At 43.7% G+C, this 19392-nt stretch overlaps 1 protein-coding gene across 4 annotated transcripts in view; it reads right to left on the bottom strand.

Annotated features, from left to right (window-relative positions):
• Positions 1-449: 449 nt before the first annotated feature.
• The window catches only part of LOC127002132 (coactosin-like protein), a 27658-nt gene continuing 8715 nt past the window's right edge, over positions 450-19392 (bottom strand). For 2 of the 4 annotated variants that reach the window (XM_050867747.1, XM_050867728.1), the window contains exons 2-5: positions 4692-4774; positions 2812-2929; positions 1627-1749; positions 450-1369 (exon numbers count right to left, since the gene is read on the bottom strand). In XM_050867747.1, coding sequence (XP_050723704.1) covers positions 1256-1369; positions 1627-1749; positions 2812-2929; positions 4692-4771 — 435 coding nt within the window. In that variant the 5' untranslated portion in view covers positions 4772-4774 and the 3' untranslated portion in view covers positions 450-1255. Of the gene's footprint in view, positions 1370-1626; positions 1750-2811; positions 2930-4691; positions 4775-6721; positions 6891-16800; positions 16903-19392 lie in introns of those variants that run through there. The other 2 variants (XM_050867739.1, XM_050867746.1) reach the window with 2 other exon arrangements.

Below are 19392 nucleotides of genomic sequence, written 5' to 3'. Positions count from 1 at the left end.
ATGAAAACTGAAGATACCGCTTGGTATCAAGCGCCGTATATCCCTTCCCCGATTTCTGGACGTGTCCAGAACCATGATGCAGTCCGATTTAGCCGATATCCGAAATATGGAGGTCTGATTACTGTATGAAATGTTCATGAACTCCTTTTTATCATGTATTACTCATCGTTTTAAATCCATCTGACCATTGTTCCTCCAGCCACCCCGCACCCTCACGTGAACAAAATACTTTTTTTCTTCAATGACTTACCATTCAGTGTTATCATCACATGTCAAGACCAACTTGGTGTATTATGATTAACCCAATCTCCTTACTTCTCATTTCATCCCGTCACAACACCGAAACATAATTATTCCCCTAATATTTGGTCTTAATTTGTTCCAATTAAGGTTCTGATGAAGCTGTGTGGCAGATGAAGGTGAAAAATAGGAGTAATTAAAATGACAAATAGTAGTCTACTTTACTTATAGCACTGAATTACAGTTTTCATTTCTTCCATTTCATCAGTACAAAACAAGAATTTCTATATAAGAACTAGGACAGGTATTTGCTTATAAAAAATAACTGTTAGGTGGCATCATAATCTCAACTACTTGAGTTATCAACAGACATTCGGTCCATGGAGCCACTAATGTAAGATCTAAGCTACAGGTCTGACATTGTCCCTAACTTGTTGCAGCTCATTTTGAAAATAACAGAAAATAAATAAATATTTTAAAAGATCTTATAAATCCATGCCAGTGAGCTAGATATACTGGTTGTGAAATATTACTTTTTTTAGGATATGTTTGGGTAAATGTTGTTTAGAACTTGGGTAAACCAGCTATCAATGAAAGTAATATTGTGCCCCGAATCTGACTGACAGAGGAGGGATTAGGAATGGGAGCATTGTAGTTGTTTGGAAGTGAAAATGCTGAACCCACAAGAAAATGATTCATCCTTAGAGCTAAGAAGTTAACAGCCCTGACTGTCGATGCCACAGGACTCCACTAGGACCTTGGATAAACAACCCAATGCATCTGGGATTACATTACATTCTATTAATGTGTGATGCTCCATCTGCATCAAGTCTAACAACTGATTCCTTTGAAAAATATGAGTTGCAAGGGCATACGTGCAGCTGGACTAAGTATAAATTACCCAGATGGAAAGATCCCATAGATCTAGTCAAGGGTTGAACGTCTTGGCTAGATTCATGATGCACAAGGCCCCACTGTTGCCCCTTGACCCAGTCAGTGCCTAGGCACTAATGGGCTACTCGCGGATACCTGTCCCATAGTTGGCCCCACCAGCCTTGATAAGCTCCTGCCTGAAGGCATCCTGGTCCAACTCTGATAAACTCTCCAATGTCAGCTCGACTGCAAAGTTCTGCAAGAGACGGAACAACTGTAAGTAAGATGGGTAGAAAAGATTTGGAGTCTTGACTCTTTCCTTTTAGAGCATAAGAAAAGGGCAAACAATGAAAGACAGCATAGCAGTGAAGGTGAGGAGAAATATACTTTGGGAAAGTAAAGGGCAATGAATCAGTGGATTTTTCATTTGAACAGATTTTTATGTGAAATGCTGAACAGTTTAAGAAAGAACAATTCACTTGGGAATCAGTCAGCACAAAAAACAGAACTTACAGCTAAGATCTCCTTGACAAGTGCCTTGTCTGTGGACATCTTTGCTTTCTTGATGGGAGAAACACCCAGCCCAACCCACGTCACCAGGAGGAACTTTGACCGCTTGCTCATCTCATCCCCAGTCTGTTGCAAGAGGACATACGTTAAGAGTTTACTACCATTCAGGACCACATTGTACAAGGAGTATAAAAAAAAGTAAGAAACTGTTAGCAAAGAACATTACTAACATTTGCTCATTTCCTCACTCACTCTTGATTCCATCCCTGGGGGATCCTCTGCACAAGTCATGTACAGCTGCGGACAGCACTCAGCCCAACAAGCTCTCTGCCCAACCATGTATGACATGAGACAACTATCCACTGATCAGATAGCTTGGAGTGGAGTTTCCTCAGGGCTTGATTAGCAAGTCCTACGTAATATGCATGGAGATGACCCTCAATATCCTCCATTAAACTCTTGACACAGTACTCCTTGTCTCTCCTCAGGAGATCTCTAGTCCTTTGTGACATGGAGCCCTCTATTGTTCCTGATTCCCAACAAGCATAGCTGTACAACTTCTCAATATTTTCAACTGTCTCATAAGGCAAACCTCAGGTGATCTTCATTGCACTCCTTTGTAGCTTAGAGAGTTTTACATTTGAATGTATTCCACAGTTCTTCAATATCCTCAAGGATGTTAAGCACATTGAACAGATCTGAGCAAACAACAAATGCAAAACTGGGTCTAGAATTCAATGGGATCCTTGACCATGGCTTCTTCCATATTGACTCAGGCAGGGATTATAGTCATACGGGAAGGGGTTACAGACCCCACTCCAACCAATCTAGATCAGAGATTGGGCTGACTGTTAGTTGTGGGCAGCCAGAACCCGAGAGGTTAGAATCACTAGAAACAAATTTGTCTTCATGACCCATTGGAACCTTAGATAAATTCAATAGTGGATAAACCAATTGAAATGCACTTGCAAATAAGATAATCAAGTTCAGTGTACTGATACAAAAGGCATTAGAAAACTAAACTTCCATGCAGACATACTGCCCTAGAAATCTTATGAAGAGAATATGAAATTAACTAAAGTAAAGGTAAAGTTGCTTAAGTATGTTAAATGAATAAGCGAATTTCCAGTAAATAAGTATAACAAAATAAATCAGAAACAGTGCCCTGAGCAGTCAGTGTCCCATTACCTGCAGACGGATGTAGGCGAATGCTCGCTCATCCTCACCGAACTGTGCCTTGAAGTCATCAAAGGACTCGCCCTTGGCTGCCACCATCACCTGGCTGCCCTCGTACTTGAAGACCGCCCTGCAAGACACCGCCACCATAAGTATCGAGTTAGTGAAGAGTGAATGGGAAGGAAAATAAATTCTAACCCAAGAGGAGGAAGATGGGTGGATGATGGATCAGCTTTGATCAGTTAATTTCAAATGGTTCCTGATGTAATTTTACCTTTGTTTCACATAAACTTCAATTCAAACGAAAAGTTGCGTGGTTAATGTAACACTTTTACCAGATTAAGGCAACGACAGTGGGGTGGGGGTGGGGAGGTAGGTAGGTGACGTGTCCCCCACCAACATGACCATTTTAGTATGATGCAGGCTGTCAGTCACTCTCTCTCTTAAAAGTGATGTCAACCCTTTGTAGGTAAAGCTTCCTCGGTAACCTTATTTATTGTCTAGTCACTCTAGTGATTAAGATTATGAGGCTGATCCCCTTTCATATTGGCCCAGGTGGGGGGGGGGGGGCATCAAACTCCAAACTTTAAGACTTAATGGCTCCTGGATCAGAGTGCTGCGCCATGAATTGGGTTTAGGAGCGGCAAAAGGCCAATAGGTATCGTTCATCGTCAACAGGACTTTCGTAAACGTCCGTAGCTTACACCAAAATCAGGGTAGGCTTGGATCTCCGCTCTGGCTCAGTGACTCAAGTGTGTGTGTGTGTGTGTTTGTCAGGGGAGTGTGAGTGGGTGAGTCAGAGGGCGGGGTGGCTGTCTGCTCCCTTCTCCCCCACTTCCCTTCTCTCTCCACCCTCAGTATCCCTCCTCCTCCTCCTCCTCCTACTGCCCCCCTCCCCGTGTGACGTCACCCTCTCTGCCCCACTAATGTACTGCTCGACCTTATTTATTGATCCTGTTCGGTTGTCCTTCATTCAGACGCCAGAAAACTGCTCATTGGCTCCCATAAAAACGCAAACTTCTTTTTTTTCAATCAATTTTCGCGATGAAGGAAACAAGCCACATAAAACACTGAAGAAGAGGAAGAAAAGAGAGGGTTAAGATGTTTAGTAAGAGCCCTCGCATGGATTTAATTATATAAGAGCTCCAACACGTTGTCTTTTTTGGTTAATTTATTTGTTGCGCTGTGGACGTTATAGTTGCGTTCCAGTTTGCGTAATATTGTTTGTTTGTTTGTTTGGTTTGCTCTCGTCACCTTTCCTTATTTCTCTCCGTAAGTCAGAAGGTATAATAGGCAATGAGCGGAGAGTGAAGGAAAACTGACGGAAAATGAATGGAAGTGTGATTTTAGAGCAGAGAGAGAGAGAGAGAGAGAGAGAGAGAGAGCATTAGAAAAAAGACGGAAAAGTAGACCGGATACAGATAGACCAACAAGAGCAACGACCAACCTAAGTGTCCTGTCTGTGTATCTATCATTTACTCATTTGTCTGGCTATCTGCGTTTGTGTGCCTGTCTGTCATTAAGTTTACACGTCTCCAAATCCGTACCTATTCGCTGGACTCCTCTCTATAAGTATCTCTTTTTATATACCTCTTCGGCCACCATTCCATCTCTTGAGCCATATTCTTAAACATTTCGACGCCCAAGTAGGCCACGCACATATGACAAGGCTTTCGTATAGGAGTTTTGAGCATTTCCAAGGGTAGATTTATAACCCTGGTAGTAGTTTGACCCTTCTTCTGTACCATAAACCTACAACCCACGCTCATTAGAACCCGACTGATCTCCTTTTCGGCCTGAGGAAGTAGTTGGTGTGAGAGGAGGAAGCGTTTGATATTACCGACCTTTGCCTTTTCGGTTGGGTCTGTCAGTCATACGTATACGAGACTCACCAGTTAATGTCGGACTTGTCATCGCGGACTTCGCTGTAGGCATCACGAAGTCCATCTCGGTCGATCTGCGTCATGGACATCACCTGAAAATAATAATAATAATGCTAAAAACAATAATGACGTTAGTAAAGCTATATAATAATGGTAAAGACAATCCACGTGAACACACACACACACACACACACACATTGTCTACTAGTTTGTTGACCCGAAGACTTGGATGTATTAATGTTTCATAACGAACGTAGGACCTTATAAGGAGAGAGAGAGAGAGAGAGAGAGAGAGAGCAAGCGTGATGGCACTTAAGGGGGGGGGTCTTACATCTGCCGTAGCTACACACTTCATCTCCACACACCTCCCTCGATCACGCTCTCTCTCTCTCTCTCTCTCTCTCTCTCTCTCTCTCTCTCTCTCAAATGTATGATAATAATAAGTGAAATTGATAGAACATAATAAGAAATAAAAGGTAAGTAAATAATCACAAACTTCCATCATTCAGAACTAAAATATCACGCGCGCTGCTTATGGTATCTATTAATTCCGTATGGCGTTCTGTACCTTAGAGAGCTGTATCTGTTGCCTTACCATGAAGAGAACGTATTGAAATTAACTTCCCTGGAAATGCTATAACAAATGATTCTTGTTTTCGACGCGTGTTGTTTTATGAGCCAGTTCAACAAAGCGAAGAAATTATTGTTGAGTTGTGGCTTGTAATATATAAACTGTAAGGGTTATTTTTCTGGAGTTCAGTTTCAGAGCTTCTTAGATAATGATACTGTGTCAAAGTACACCTCCGCATGCTACTTAACTTCATACAAAAATATAAATAATTGCTCCAGGCATTATATTTATATCATGGCCATATGTGGGACTGCTTGCCGGCTTGTCGCTTCAGAAAACTCGTGTATCTGCATTAGTTTCTTTCAGTAACCTCCTTTAGTTCCGTTTTACCGTTTTCTCACGCAACTTCCTCTATTCACCAGCATCCTTGTATGTGCTTTTCTCTCTCTCCATTCCTTTATTCCACCCTATTGTTAGTCCTTCCTTCCTTTTCTTAATGTCTACGTTTGCCTTCCTTTACCTTTTTTCTCACGCAACTTCCTCTATTCACCAGCATCCTTGTATGTGCTTTTCTCTCTCTCCATTCCTTTATTCCACCCTTCTGTTAGTCCTTCCTTCCTTTTCTTAATGTTCACGTATTCGCCTTCCTTTACCCTTTTCCTCACACAACTTCCTCTATTCACCAGTATCCTTGTATGTGCTTTTCTCTCTCTTCATTCATTTGTTCCACCCCTCTGTTAGTCCTTCCTTCCTTTTCTTAAATGTCCACGTAAACGCCTTTCTTTCCCTTCTTCGGTAGGCTCTCTTATCTCCCCCCCTCACTCCGCCTTATTACTTCTTCCTTCCTTCCTTCCTTTGCGATCGATCCCCCCTCCCATCACTCGCTAATCTCAATCTGCTTGACTTCCATTTGTCTATTCCTTCTCCTTCTTCCTCCTCCTCCTTTCCTCCGCTTTATTCACCTGCTTCTCGTTTGCCTACCAGCCTGCCAGCCCCGACCCCGCCCATCTGTCGCTTCGTTCCTCGCCGCACAGCTTAGAAGTCGAGTTCTTTTGCACGACCCACATTTCCTAACCCGATTTCAGGAACATCACCGGGAAAGTTCAGTGGCGTTCACAACACTTGCACGAACACCGGCAGAACACTTGAGATATTAAAACCGGTTCTTAATTCCCTGCGTTGCACTTTTTCCTTCTTTTTATGAAACGAACGAACAATCTAACTTGAGCTTTTCATTGGCGTATTGCTTCATAATTTTCTCTTTTCTTTTAAGTATTCGCAAAAATCATATTGCGGGAATAACGATCACGCGAAAGCCCTCATTCGAAAAGCGATATCAGTTACCGGCAGATAAATGTCACTAAGTACACAGCACCGTAAGACACTCAGCAGCAATCACGTATACTCACACGGGTTCAATGGCATCTGCGTTAACTGATTAAAAGCTAAGTAACTGTCTAGATCTTACTGCGGAATCACTGCTTGCTGCGGGACGTTCACAAGCTACTGGTGGTGATGGTGAAGATGGTGGTGATGGAGGGAGCGACAGGGAGCCAGAGTGTGCCGGGACAGCCTACACACCAGTGGGTCTGTGCTCTACCTGACGTCTGGCGGTGACATCCTCACTTCTGATAAACACTTCTCGTCTCTCGCTGACACACCCTGATTATACCCCCCACCCCGGCGTGCCCCCCCTCCTCCTCCTCCTTTTACTCTTCCCCACTCACTCCCCTGTTCATCCTCTCCCCTCCCTTTGCCACTCATTCCCCTGTAACTCCTCCTTTCTCCTCTCTGTCTTGCCCTAACCACTCCTCATCTCTGCTCCCTTCCCCACTCACTCCCCTGTTCATCCTCTACCCTCCCTTTGCCTCTCATCCCCGTGTAACTCCTTTTCTCCTCTCTGTCTTAGTCTGACCACTCCTCTTCGCTCCCTTCTCTAGTCACTCCCCTGAAACTCCCTCCTGTCCTCCACCTTCCCCCTATTGCTGCTCTTCTCCCTTCACCTTTCCCCCTTCCCTATTATTATCTGCTCTATACTCCCTTCTACACTCCCCCTTTTCCATTCCTCTCTACTACACCCACTCCTATTTAACTTCTATCAGCTCCCTTCACTCATCACCCTCTGCCTACTCCTCTCATCTCCCTTCTCCCTTCCTTCCACTGTTACTCCTCTCCATGTTCCACTCACCCCGTCAAACTTGTCTCTTCTCCACTTTCCCTTCACCCCGAACAAGTCCTTCCTACTTGTTCATCCACTCCCCCTCTCCCTCTCTCTGTTCGTTTCTCTTCCCGCTTCCCTGCTACTTCTTTTTCTTCAGTCTCCCCTCTCAACGCCCAGAGCCTATTGCCCCCAAGGATTCCCCCCGTTCCTTCCCCCTCCATCCCCTCCATCATCACTGCCAAAGAGTCACATTTAAAATTTGTACAAACTTTACCAAACTAACGAACCTTTTTAATGGCTTAGACACGTATTTACTCCCTTCATTAGCAGTCGTAATTAGTCCACTGCCGGGTATTGACACTTAATTTCCAACGTTTTCCATTTCGCTGTCTGATGTTGATATACGTTACTTCATTCTGCTCCGGCTAAGGTTTTCATGTTATCTCGCTACCTGTGTTCTACGTCTGCTCTAACTGATACAAATAAAGGGGTTTTCTTTGATCTGGAAATTATTGCACCTAGTCCCCTTACGTTGATGTTATTTTTGTCAAGTATTCTCAGTGACAGTGAGATATGTAGATGTAAATTATCTTATCTCCCGCCTTCATCCACCCGTTGCCATCACCCAACACACAGAGAGAGAGAGAGAGAGAGAGAGAGAGAGAGAGAGTGCGGATGTCCCTCCCATCGTTTCCGGTTAGGACATAATAACCCTCACGCTTCGCTTTAGTGGACGCTACCTAGAATATATAAAAAAAAAAAAAACAGGCAGAGAAACAAAAACGAAGATTCTCTCTCTCTCTCTCTCTCTCTCTCTCTCTCTCTCTCTCTCTCTCTCTCTCTCTCGACTGGTAAGAAAGATAACGCAGGCAGCATCATTTATACAAGGTTAGCAAGAGGGAAAGGGAGAGATGGGGGACAGAGAATCAGGGACAAGCAGGCGGAGAGTGAAAGTGAACGATTATGTGTAGAAAAAAGGGTCGAAGGGGCGGGCTTTGTTCACGGCACGGGATGTGGAACGAAGGAAAAAAAGGAAAAAGGAAAAGAGTGTATTTTTTTGTGGTCACCCTCTGTCAGGCAATGGTGAACGTATGACTGACTTTGAACTGGACTGGCAGATGATTTTATGTGAAAGTTAATCATTGGACAGGAAGGCGATGTTTATGTGTAGCTGAAAGACAGACAGAGATTAGTATGATAACGGCTATCGGAAACGTCAGGGAGAAAAAAAAAAGATGTGTGAGCGATAACTGGGATGTGGTAAACGACCGCACACACACACACACACACACACACGAAAGTCTGAGAGAATATCAGAATCAATTTTCCGATACTAATAAGCTTTCCCGACGTCAACTAATGATATTTTGTGCTTGCGGGAACAGAAGCTGGGAAGAGTGTAATTAATGTCCGCCATAGCACTCAGAAATGGTGTCAACATCGCTTTTTTCTATTAATTAAAATTGTCTTCATTTTCCTTTTTTCTGTCTTTCTTTTCCTTCCTAATTTCTTCTTATTCTTCGTCTTTGTCTTCTTTATGTCTTTCTTGTACTTTGCATCATAGCTTTCCTCTTTTCCTCTTATTCTTCGTCCTCTTCTTCCAGTTATTTTTTTTTTTCCGTATTTGTAGTCTTCGTCCTGTTTCCTGTTGCCCCATTCATCTGTTCTTACGTCTCATCATCATCGTTGTTTTTCATGTCTTCCTTTTCCTTCTTTTCCTCTTGATATTCGTCCTCGTCCTCTTCCTGTCATTTTTTTTGCCGTCCTCGTAGTCTTCGTCCTGTTGCGCTATACATCTTTTCTTCCGTCCAAGCAAACGAGCACAGTGGAACCCTCGTATTCATTTCCGTTTGTATAAAATGTTATGTATTTTTTCTCGCTATTTTTTTTTTCTTTTTTTTTTATTTATTTATTTATTTATTTATTTTTTTTTTTTTTTTTTGGTTCGTTGAATGTAAAACTTGGCTGTGAAAATCATGTTATCAGATGATTTTGATTGATACATTTTTTTAAACCGCTTCTTATCTGTAATTTCAACGCCGGGGATTTCTGTTGTAAGATCTTAATCAACTAATAATGATTTTTTAATTATCTCTGCTTTTTTATAACTTCTCAGTGTTACCAAACTTCTCACGCCCACCTTTTCCAGCACACAATGTATATAATGTTCAGGAATCCCTTCTCTCTCTCGCTTCATTTATGCCGCTCCTCTTTCTTTCCTCCCTCTAATTGACTGTCATCTCTAATTAACTGTACTTTCGCTTCCCAGTAATTAACGACACACTTTAGATAATCAAAAATTCTCTCTAACTGCACGAGGACCGCAACCGTGTGTGTGTGTGTGTGTGTGTGTGTGTGTGTGTGTGTGTGTGTGTGTGTGTGTGTGTGTGTGTGTGTGTGCTCTAACCTGAAGGGAGAGAAGACAGTTGTGCCGAGGCTGAAGACTTCTAGGTTAGTGAGTGAACAGGCGACGTGTGTGTGTGTGTGTGTGTGTGTGTAGTATGCAGGTGTGTGAAGTAAACTCTTAATCACCCACGGCAACAAGTGTTTCGTGTGTGTGTGTGTGTGTGTGTGTGTGTGTGTGCAGGTGTGTCATGCAACAGGTGTGAGGGGCCGGCACATAAACCGTCACCACCACCACCACCACCACCACCATTACAGTCACCGTCTTCTCTAAAAAACACCTCTTCCAGCAACACTCACACTTCCTCATCTCTCTTCTTCCCTCACTTCCTCATCTTCCCTCTCCACCACAGCTCACCCCCATCATTACCTCGGACAACACCGCTGCCACCACCACCACCTTGCCTCTTTAACGCACCGCAACACAACAGCCTCACGACCACCAAAGGCAATACCACCACCAGACGCAGGAAGCCACGCTCAGATTAAGTCACTGTACGAGCGAAGCGATTCACTGCTCTATCTTGCCCATTGTCCATTGTTGGCAGCCGGTGTGTGTCCATCTCGCAACACACACACACACACACACACACACACACACACACACACACGCGCGACCCTGGCCATGGCCCGTTCCACGCCTTGGCCACGATGGAGGGTCAGTGACCACGAGAGGAGGCATTAGTATTTTGGTGGAGGCAGTGAGGCGCCTCTCGTGTGAGTCTCATAATTTCACCACCTTCGCTTGGCTCCTCTTCCTCACCTGCCTCCCACGTAAAAACTTTCTGATAAACCTCTGTAACATCGTTCTGAATCAAGACAACAGGCGATGCAAGCTTGATAACACTAACTAATAATAAATATGCATGTAATCATCGTTGTTGTTTTTCTTTCTTTCGTTGCCTGTTCTCTGCCCTTGAGGTCTTATAGTTTAGTGCATTCGTCCTCCAGAGACAAAAAAAACTAGCAAGTATAGTAAGGATGGATATGCGATTTTTTGTTTGTTTGTTTTCCCGTTGAATTTATGTGGGGATTTTAACCCACAGTAAAACCTAGTGGATAATAGTAAATACGAACTCCTCTCCCCCCGTCCCCCACCTCTCGCTCTCTAGCTCTCTAGCTCTCGCTCTCTCGCTCTCTAGCTCTCTCGCTCTCTAGCTCTCTCTCTCTCTCTCTCTCTCTCTCTCTCTCTCTCTCTCTCTCTCTCTGACAATACATAATCCCTTCAAAATAGGTGTTTCGAAGATAACGCGATAGCATTCATTAGCATGATTTCGCAGTTCCTTTCTCTCCGCGCCGAGCCAGTCATGATTAGGAGTGACCCAGATCGCCTACGGGAGTGCATAAAGTAACTGTAAACTAACATAAACTGCAACTCCACTCCTTTATTTGCGTTATGCATTAGTAATCAAGGCCACGCATGCATCTCCACCTTCGTACGTAAACACACACACACACACACACACACAGTCACGAGTTTTGAGTGCTGTTAGCGGAATGCTTGTATGTTGTGGTGGTGGTAGCCCCTCCTCCTCCTCCTCCTCCTCCTCATCTTCCTCCTCATCTTCCTCCTCCTCCTCATCTTCCTCCTCCTCCTTCTTCTCCATGTTACGGCAGCTGCCCGGTTCCACCTAAACACATCCATCAGCAGCATATGCCGTGGTCGCTCTAAGGGCACCGTTCCTCCCCCCTTTCTCTCTCTCTCTCTCTCTCTCTCTCTCTCTCTCTCTCTCTCTCTCTCTCTCTCTCTCTCTCTCTCTCTCTCTCTCTCTCTCTCTCTCGAGTATTAAGACTGACACTCGCCACCCGCAGCTTCAAGTCTGGGCCCGAGGAGGTGTGTGTTGAGGGGTGGGTCTGCAGAATGTTGCGTGGGTGTGAATGTGACTTGTGTGGTAGTGTACCGCCTCCCTGCCTTGCCTTGGTCCATGCATAAACATTTATTCATGCGGGGGACGAACGTGAATACAGCTTTGATATGATAAATGATACTAATCTTGCTCCTTGCCCTTACCAACTCCTCTCCTCTTTTTATCATTTATCACTCTTACGCTGCATTCATCATAGTCTTTCTCATCCCACACACTCGAGCTCATTCTACCTCCTCCTCATCAGCCTTCCTCTTACTTCCGTATAACAAAATATATAAAACTGGTCTTGACCCTCACCCACCCCTTGTTTTACTCATAACTATTACTCATACATAATACATTCATCTTACTCATTTGACATTTTATCTACGTACGAAACAAAGCAATAATGTATTTTCACTCTTACCCACCGCATGCGTCGCTTATTACTCACACATACCTCACAGTCTTACTCATACCCCAAACCCAAGACTCATTCTATACCCTCCCCTGACCACCCCTTACCCAAACCCAAGAATACAGACACAGACTCCTCTATTCTATTCTTGGCCTTAAGCACACCACAGCGGTTGGTCTGCTGATAAGACTGGACACCCTGCATCAAGATTAATGTTGGGAGGGTGAGCCGTTTTACCCTGGAGACCCGTGTTTACTGGGAGCCTCTCGCGGCCCCTCCTCCGTTCATCCCCTCAGCCGTCCAAGATGCCAATCGGAGCAGAAAAAACAGGTGGCTCGTATAGGTTCATCCCCTCACTCCTCCCCCTTCCTTCCCCGCCTCCCTCCCTTCCCCATCCCCATCATCCAGCCCTCGCTTCTTCCTCACGTTTCTTCCTCACCAGACGGAGAGAGAGGGAGAGAAAGAGAGAAGGGGATGGGGGAGGAGGGGGGCACATACGGTATAATTTTATTTTTCAAGCTAGAGTGAATTCAGCATCGAAACAAAATCTCCCTTCGATAACCGGTGAAAGGAAGGTGAAAAAGAAAAAAAAGAAAGTATATAATATTCGCGAGGTTTATGACGTCAAACGTGAAGAAAATCTGTATTTGCTGAGTGGTATTTTTTCCGTTCTTTCTTTGTTCTTGTTCAGTCTTCAAGAAAGTAAAAGAATGTAGGGCAGCCGGCGTGAGTAGGAGGGTGCATGGGGCTTGTGGCAGTCATGGTGAGGAGGAGAGTGGACGAGTGAGTGCGAGGGTATTGTGGGTGTGGGCGTGTTTGAGTGGGTGAGTGAATGTTATTATGAAGATGTGAGTGAGTGAATGGGTCTCGTAAATTTTATAATGAAGACAAGAATACGTGAATGGGTCTTGTAAATGTTATAATGAAGACAAGAATACGTGAATGGGTCTTGTAAATGCAAAAATAAGTGAATGGGTCTCGTAAATGTTATAAAGAAGGCAAAAATAAGTGAATGGGTCTCGTAAATGTCATAGCAAAGACGTGAGTGAGTAGGTTAGTGAAGGAGTCGTGCATATCATAAGAGGTCTCGAGGATGTCCCAGTATATGAGGGCAGTCCAGGTCACCGTCAATTCGGCTACTGTACCCACGATCTGACAGGCCCTTCTGACCACCTGCCGCTGCGTGCATGCTAACGGTGCCGCAGCTGCCGTGTGTCTGACCCACTCGATGCCGCTGCCGGTGTTCCTAGCGCTATTGTCGCCGTTTTTGTTGAGTGCCTTCGAGTCTCCCTCAGATTACGCCTCATTCACTCTCATTACCGTAATTCGCGAGGAGCGTTTGCATCTGTTCTTTCTCACACGTACCTCGCCTTAAATCCCTTCGCCCGTCTCGCCAAATGGGTTTATCTTGTTATCTTTTTGTACCTACACGGCAGACCAGCTGACGCCCGCGCGAGAGGGGAAGACCCGTTCGAGGGGTGAAAGTGTGGCCCTGAGGGAGAGGACGGTCAAGCAAGCTCCTGCCAAAGCTGCTGCTGCTCCTCTCCCTCACACCACCTGTTTATGTGTAGTCCCTCTCCTCCACCACCTGCCTGTACCCTCCAGCACAGATGCTTCAGGTGGACTCGGACTTTTCCAGTATTAAATTGCTCTTGGTATGAAAAGTTCTAGGTTTAATTAAACTTGACCCGTGGCAAACTGAGGAAGGGGGCAGTTAACACAATGTTGATCTTTGGCATCGTCTTCATGCGAGTTTTCCTTCCTCGCACGATGTACCCTTCAGAGGTAATATGTTTTGTTCTTTGCCTGTTGTTTGTGGTACGTCCAGAACTACCATGACCATGATCTTAAGCCACCAGTACTTTCTCCTCTTTCATGTGAAAATAATGGACACCTCGCTTGAATTCCTCATCCGCGTCACCCGGGACCAGGTGACAAAAGAAGACCAGTAAACTTCGATATTGGGTTTATGTCATTGGCGCCTTTCACCAGTAAATCCCGACCTTGCTCTTTCTGCAGACGAGGGCACAAGTAATGGCACAGGCGTGGCCTTAATGTCAACATGCACATTGCACACGCTCGCAATGCCTGCAGCAGCCTGGGGCCGCTGAGTCAACAGCACAACTGCTCGCAAAGGAGGTCAAGAAAATGTTAAAACAATCATGGAAATATTAAAACAAAAGAAATCATTAAAGTTGTCAAGTGAGTCCTGACACAATCAGCCTTAAACGTATCACTACAACTGAAAGTGACGATTAACAGCATTTCATCGATCCAGCTGGTGGGCATCAATCTCGCGCCCCTCGTGCACTTTTCCATCTTGTATCGCGCGGGTGATCGGCTGAGGCCTCCGTCCAGCACTCTTGGCTTTGGGCTTCAAAATACAAACAAACAAATAAGCTTCACCTAGCAACCTCATCCATATAATGATGCATGATTGAAAAAAAAATAGGCAACGCAAGTGAAAAATAAGTCCAACGAAGAGCCGTGAAATATTCAATTATTTACAGTTCAAGTATTTTTTAAAGTTTTTTATTCATTCGTGTACGATTTTAGGTCACTGTGGTACTATAATTTTAGTTTTCTTTTTCATCTCCCTTCGTTTCTTTCTGGAAGCTAATATGGGCAGGATCGTAACGAAGCGAGCCGAGTAACGTCAGCAGAGTGACGGGCAAGGGTCTGGTCAGCTGGCCTATACAAGGCAGACAATGGCCTCAAAGGGTTGTGGGGCTGTGGGCGGCGGAGAGTTCGGGCACGCTCACTCCCACACGGACCTTACGTCTCTATGATGTCGTTGTTTGCTGTTTACTCATGCCAGTCTGCCACACATACACAATCTTACTTATTTATTTTCTCCCACACACAAAAGGTGGCATTTGCTTTTATTTCCGTCACACACACTCAATGTGGTTAGTTTTCTGTTTTCGTTCCTTACCATGAATTTGATTTTTCTTCCCATGCATGTCAAACTTGCATTTCGCCCTCGCTCACAAACACGCGGGGAAGTTGTCTTTTTCCTATCCCATATGTGAGGTTGTCAAATTTTAAGGTCTATAGCAAGGTAATTTGATTTTCTTTCGGCATTATGAACAAGGTTACCATCGGCCTGCTTTCTCGATGCCACTCACACGCTCCTGCATGTACAGAGTGGCCATGAAAACAATAATTAAGCCTTCAACGCACTCCTGTCACTGCCGTCCATTAATCCCTCGACATGCACCTAGTTTGCTTCATCAGACTGTACAAGAAGACCAGATTTCTTAGCTATCTCTCCCCCTCTCCCCTCTCCTCGCAAGCACAAGCAAGGTCTCGTCCAGGTGAGGCGTGGTCACCGATCCACTTTCACCTCGTTCACCAATAACTTCCATTGTGCTTAGATTTTTTTCCATCTCGTAATTTGTTTCGTTATTGTTAGACACCGCGACGCGAACTTCAGCTGTTCTCTTCCCGCTTCACTGTGACCCTCCGGTGTGACTGTCGATGTTTCGTTAACTTTATAAGACTGATATGATCCTCATGTTACCGTCAATTAGTAAACTTGATCGGCGTCAATTTCCTTTTCGGATATTACCGCAAAATGAAAAGAAAAACACGTCCTTTGGAGTTTAACGAAGTACGCAATCATAACATCCTAAATATGGAGAAAAAAATCGTTCACTTTGTCATGGCCATCTAAAACAATACTGCTGTTAAGTCTACAAAAGAAAAACGAGAGAAGAATGGAGAGTGAGAATGAGTGAGTGAAGGCGACTCATGGTAACGGGAACCTGTGCCCGGACTAACAGACGCTCATTTCCTTCTCCTCTGGCAGCACCATACGGACGCTCGGGTGTATAATCTTGTATCCAGTAAAGTTGGCGTTGACTATTCTCATGCCCAGGCCGGTACCGGTGTGTAGCGGGGCGTGTGAGGTGAGGCCCTAAAGTTGTTACCACTCACGATCTTGCCTTTCTTACGAACATTAAACCGCTGACGCCTCTTCACATTTTTCTTTTTATACAAATTCGAAGTCAGTGTTTAATAGATTGCAATATTACGTTAATCAACAGATGAAGGGAAAATGAAGGCGTGTATTTGTATTTTAAGAGCGGACTCATTCATCTCTATCGTTGTTTACGTTTCTCAGTGGACGTAATCTCTCGTGACTGGAAATCATGTTCGTCTGGTCTCGAAAAAAAATTCCACCGTGATTTGTAAGTTTCCTTTTTTCCCCATGAAATATACAGTTAACCTGGCCTCGAGAGAGAGAGAGAGAGAGAGAGAGAGAGAGAGAGAGAGAGAGAGAGAGAGAGAGAGAGAGAATGGGAACATCACGTATGGCCGCTATACACCACTGTACGTTTATTTTTTCCCCCTCAGCTGTGTGTGTCTGGGGAAAGCCGCGGCGAGGATACACACACACACACACACACACACACACACACACACACACACACACACACGAACAAACAAACAATTCAATGTCAACCTGGCATATTTCCGGTTGTAATAGAAAAACAGATTGAGAGAGAGAGAGAGAGAGAGAGAGAGAGAGAGAGAGAGAGAGAGAGAGAGAGAGAGAGAGAGAGATAAATATATATATATATATATATATATATATATATATATATATATATATATATATATATATATATGAAAACCACCCATCTTCACACTCAATTCACCACCGCCACCACCACCACCACAACACCGTGAACAAAAGCCACAGTAAAACTCACCATCTTGACGGTAACAACACCACCGACAACACCACTAACATGCACACACACACACGACAGTAGGCGGGCAAGTCCACACTCACACTGATCACTCTCACCACCTCCACCTCCACCTCCACCACCCACATTACCTGACTCACCTCACCTCACCTTTCTTGCCTCACCTCGCCACACTTTACAACCTTTTGGCATAGAAATTTGTGGGACACTTGTAATAAGGTTATGACTAAGCTTTGTATACCCATCCACCTGCTTCTCGTTGGTGATTAGCTTTATGGCGCGCTGAATTGATTCGTTTCCAGGTTATATGTGTATTTGTTCGTGCTATTTTTGTTCGATAATGCCATGGTACTTATCTTTAGTGCTTGTCATTTCGCCTTTCTTTATCGGGGGCAGTCAGTTTTTCTATTTACTAACTTGCTATTTTCATCTTACGCTGCTATAATGATGTTAGTGCTAACCTATCTATCTCTATCATTCATCATTGTTTATTTCAGTATACTATTTTTTATTTTTTTTATTTAGAGGAAAAGTCTGTGCATATCTTTTTAACCTTGCTATTCTCTTCATCTCTGGCCTTCATATTCCTTTCGTCTATGCGGTGATTACAATGGAGAGTTAATTGTCGATTGTTTGCAGTGTATTTTATTTTCCAATCAGGCTTTGTCCAACTTGTATGTTTATTTATCATCGACTAGAATTTTTCACTTTTTTTTTTCTTTCTCGACTAGACGGGGTTTTTTTTTTTTTTTTTTTTTACGCAACCAGACAAGGTTTATTTGTTTGCTCTACATTATTTTTTACTGTAGTTTTTCTTCGCATTTTCAGTCTTCCTTTTGAGCTCCACCAGGCACGGTCAGCTTACAGAGACCCCATATATTTTTTTTCGATGTTCTAAGTTTATGGAGTTGTTTGTTCTCTCGTCGTTGTTCATATCTGCCTTTCCTTCCTTTACTTCCCATTTTCCTTCTCTCCATTTCGTCTCCCTGATAATGATTCTTCCGATGTTCTAAGGTTATGGGTTTCGTTCTTCCGTCCTTGTTTATTTCTGTATTTTCTTTCCATATTTACTTCCTTCTACTTCCCTTTCGTGATAATAATTCTTCCGATGTTCTTGGGTTATGGGTTTCGTTCTCTCGTCCTTGTTCATTTCTGTATTTATTTTCCATATTTCCCATTTTCCTTCTTTCCATTTCGTCTTCATGCTAGTAAGTTTCCATGTTCTAAAGTTATGGATTGTTTATTCTCTCGTCATAGCTCACTTCTGTATTTTCTTTCCTTCCCATCTTCCTTCTCTCTGTTTCGTCTTCCGGAGCACGCACCTACGAGAATCTCTGCCTGCCAACAAGCGACCTTCACTTCTTTCTTCCCTGTTCACAAGACCGTGTTGCTTGACATTCTTCTACCTCAGTCGTGTGTGTGTGTGTGTGTGTGTGTGTGAGGGAGGGAGGGAAGAGGTGGAGATGTGGGTCCTCTAGTGGTGATGACTAATGCGAGAGAGAGAGAGAGAGAGAGAGAGAGAGAGAGAGAGAGAGAGAGAGAGAGAGAGAATAATGATGGACGATACGAGACTGGAGAAGATCAAATAAGGAGGCGGCGGTGAATGAATATATAAGTATGACGAGCCTCTCAATACGAACCGAGGATGTGAGAGATGTTGTGCAGAGTGAAAGAAGACTGGATAAGGAGAGAGAGAGAGAGAGAGAGAGAGAGAGAGAGAGAGAGAGAGAGAGAGAGAGAGAGACCTTCATATTTACGCAATAAGAAAAGTAAGAAGAGAGATACTGAAGAAGGAACAATGAAAGTGAAGAAGATAAGCGAGACAAGGACAAAAAAAAAAAAAGGAGGAAGATGAAGAGAACGCTAAAAGTACAGATTAATAGAGAAAACAAGGAATACAAAAGAGAAAAGAAAAAAAAAATGAAGTATAACAAAAGACATACTGTGATAACCATATTAGGAGGACGAAGCTAGAATGAGATAAAGTAAAAGAAAGACTAAATAAAACAAAACAAAAACAGAAGGAAAATAGTAATGAGAGTATGAGTGAGAGATGCAAAGTGAGAGAAAGTGATACGGGTTGTGTGGGTGGGAGAGAGAGAGAGAGAGAGAGAGGGTCGTGTCTGTTGTCGTGGCGTTGTGAAGTGGTCGCATCCGAGGGTCAGAGAGTGAACAGACAGCATAACGAGGTAATTGTATGTTCTAATCTTCTTCCTCCTCCACCTCCTCCTCCTCTTTTGTTTCTCTTCCTCCTCCGTTTCTCTCCCTCCCTCAAGTCTTCTTCATTTCCTCTTCTCTTTAATAATTTCCTCTCAGCTGCTTTTCCTCCTTTCTTCATTATTTTCATCTTAATCTTTTTTATTTATAATTTTCTTTCTATTCGTACAAGTTTTCCTCTTCTCCATCCTCCTCCTCCTCCTCCTCCTCCTCCTCAATATCGTGTTTCCAAGTTTTCCTCAATTTTCTTTTCTCTTCGTTTCTAATTATCTCCATTACTTCAGTTATCTATTTTTTATTGTCTCTCCTCTCTGTCTTTCCTTATCCCATCCTCCCTATACCTTATATTTATCTGCACCGTTTTTTCTCTCACGT

The sequence above is a fragment of the Eriocheir sinensis genome, chromosome 2 (assembly GCF_024679095.1).
Source record: "Eriocheir sinensis breed Jianghai 21 chromosome 2, ASM2467909v1, whole genome shotgun sequence".
NCBI classification, from domain to species: domain Eukaryota; kingdom Metazoa; phylum Arthropoda; class Malacostraca; order Decapoda; family Varunidae; genus Eriocheir; species Eriocheir sinensis.
The sequence above is the reverse complement of the archived record's forward strand: the minus strand, read 5'-3'. Positions and strand labels throughout refer to the sequence as shown.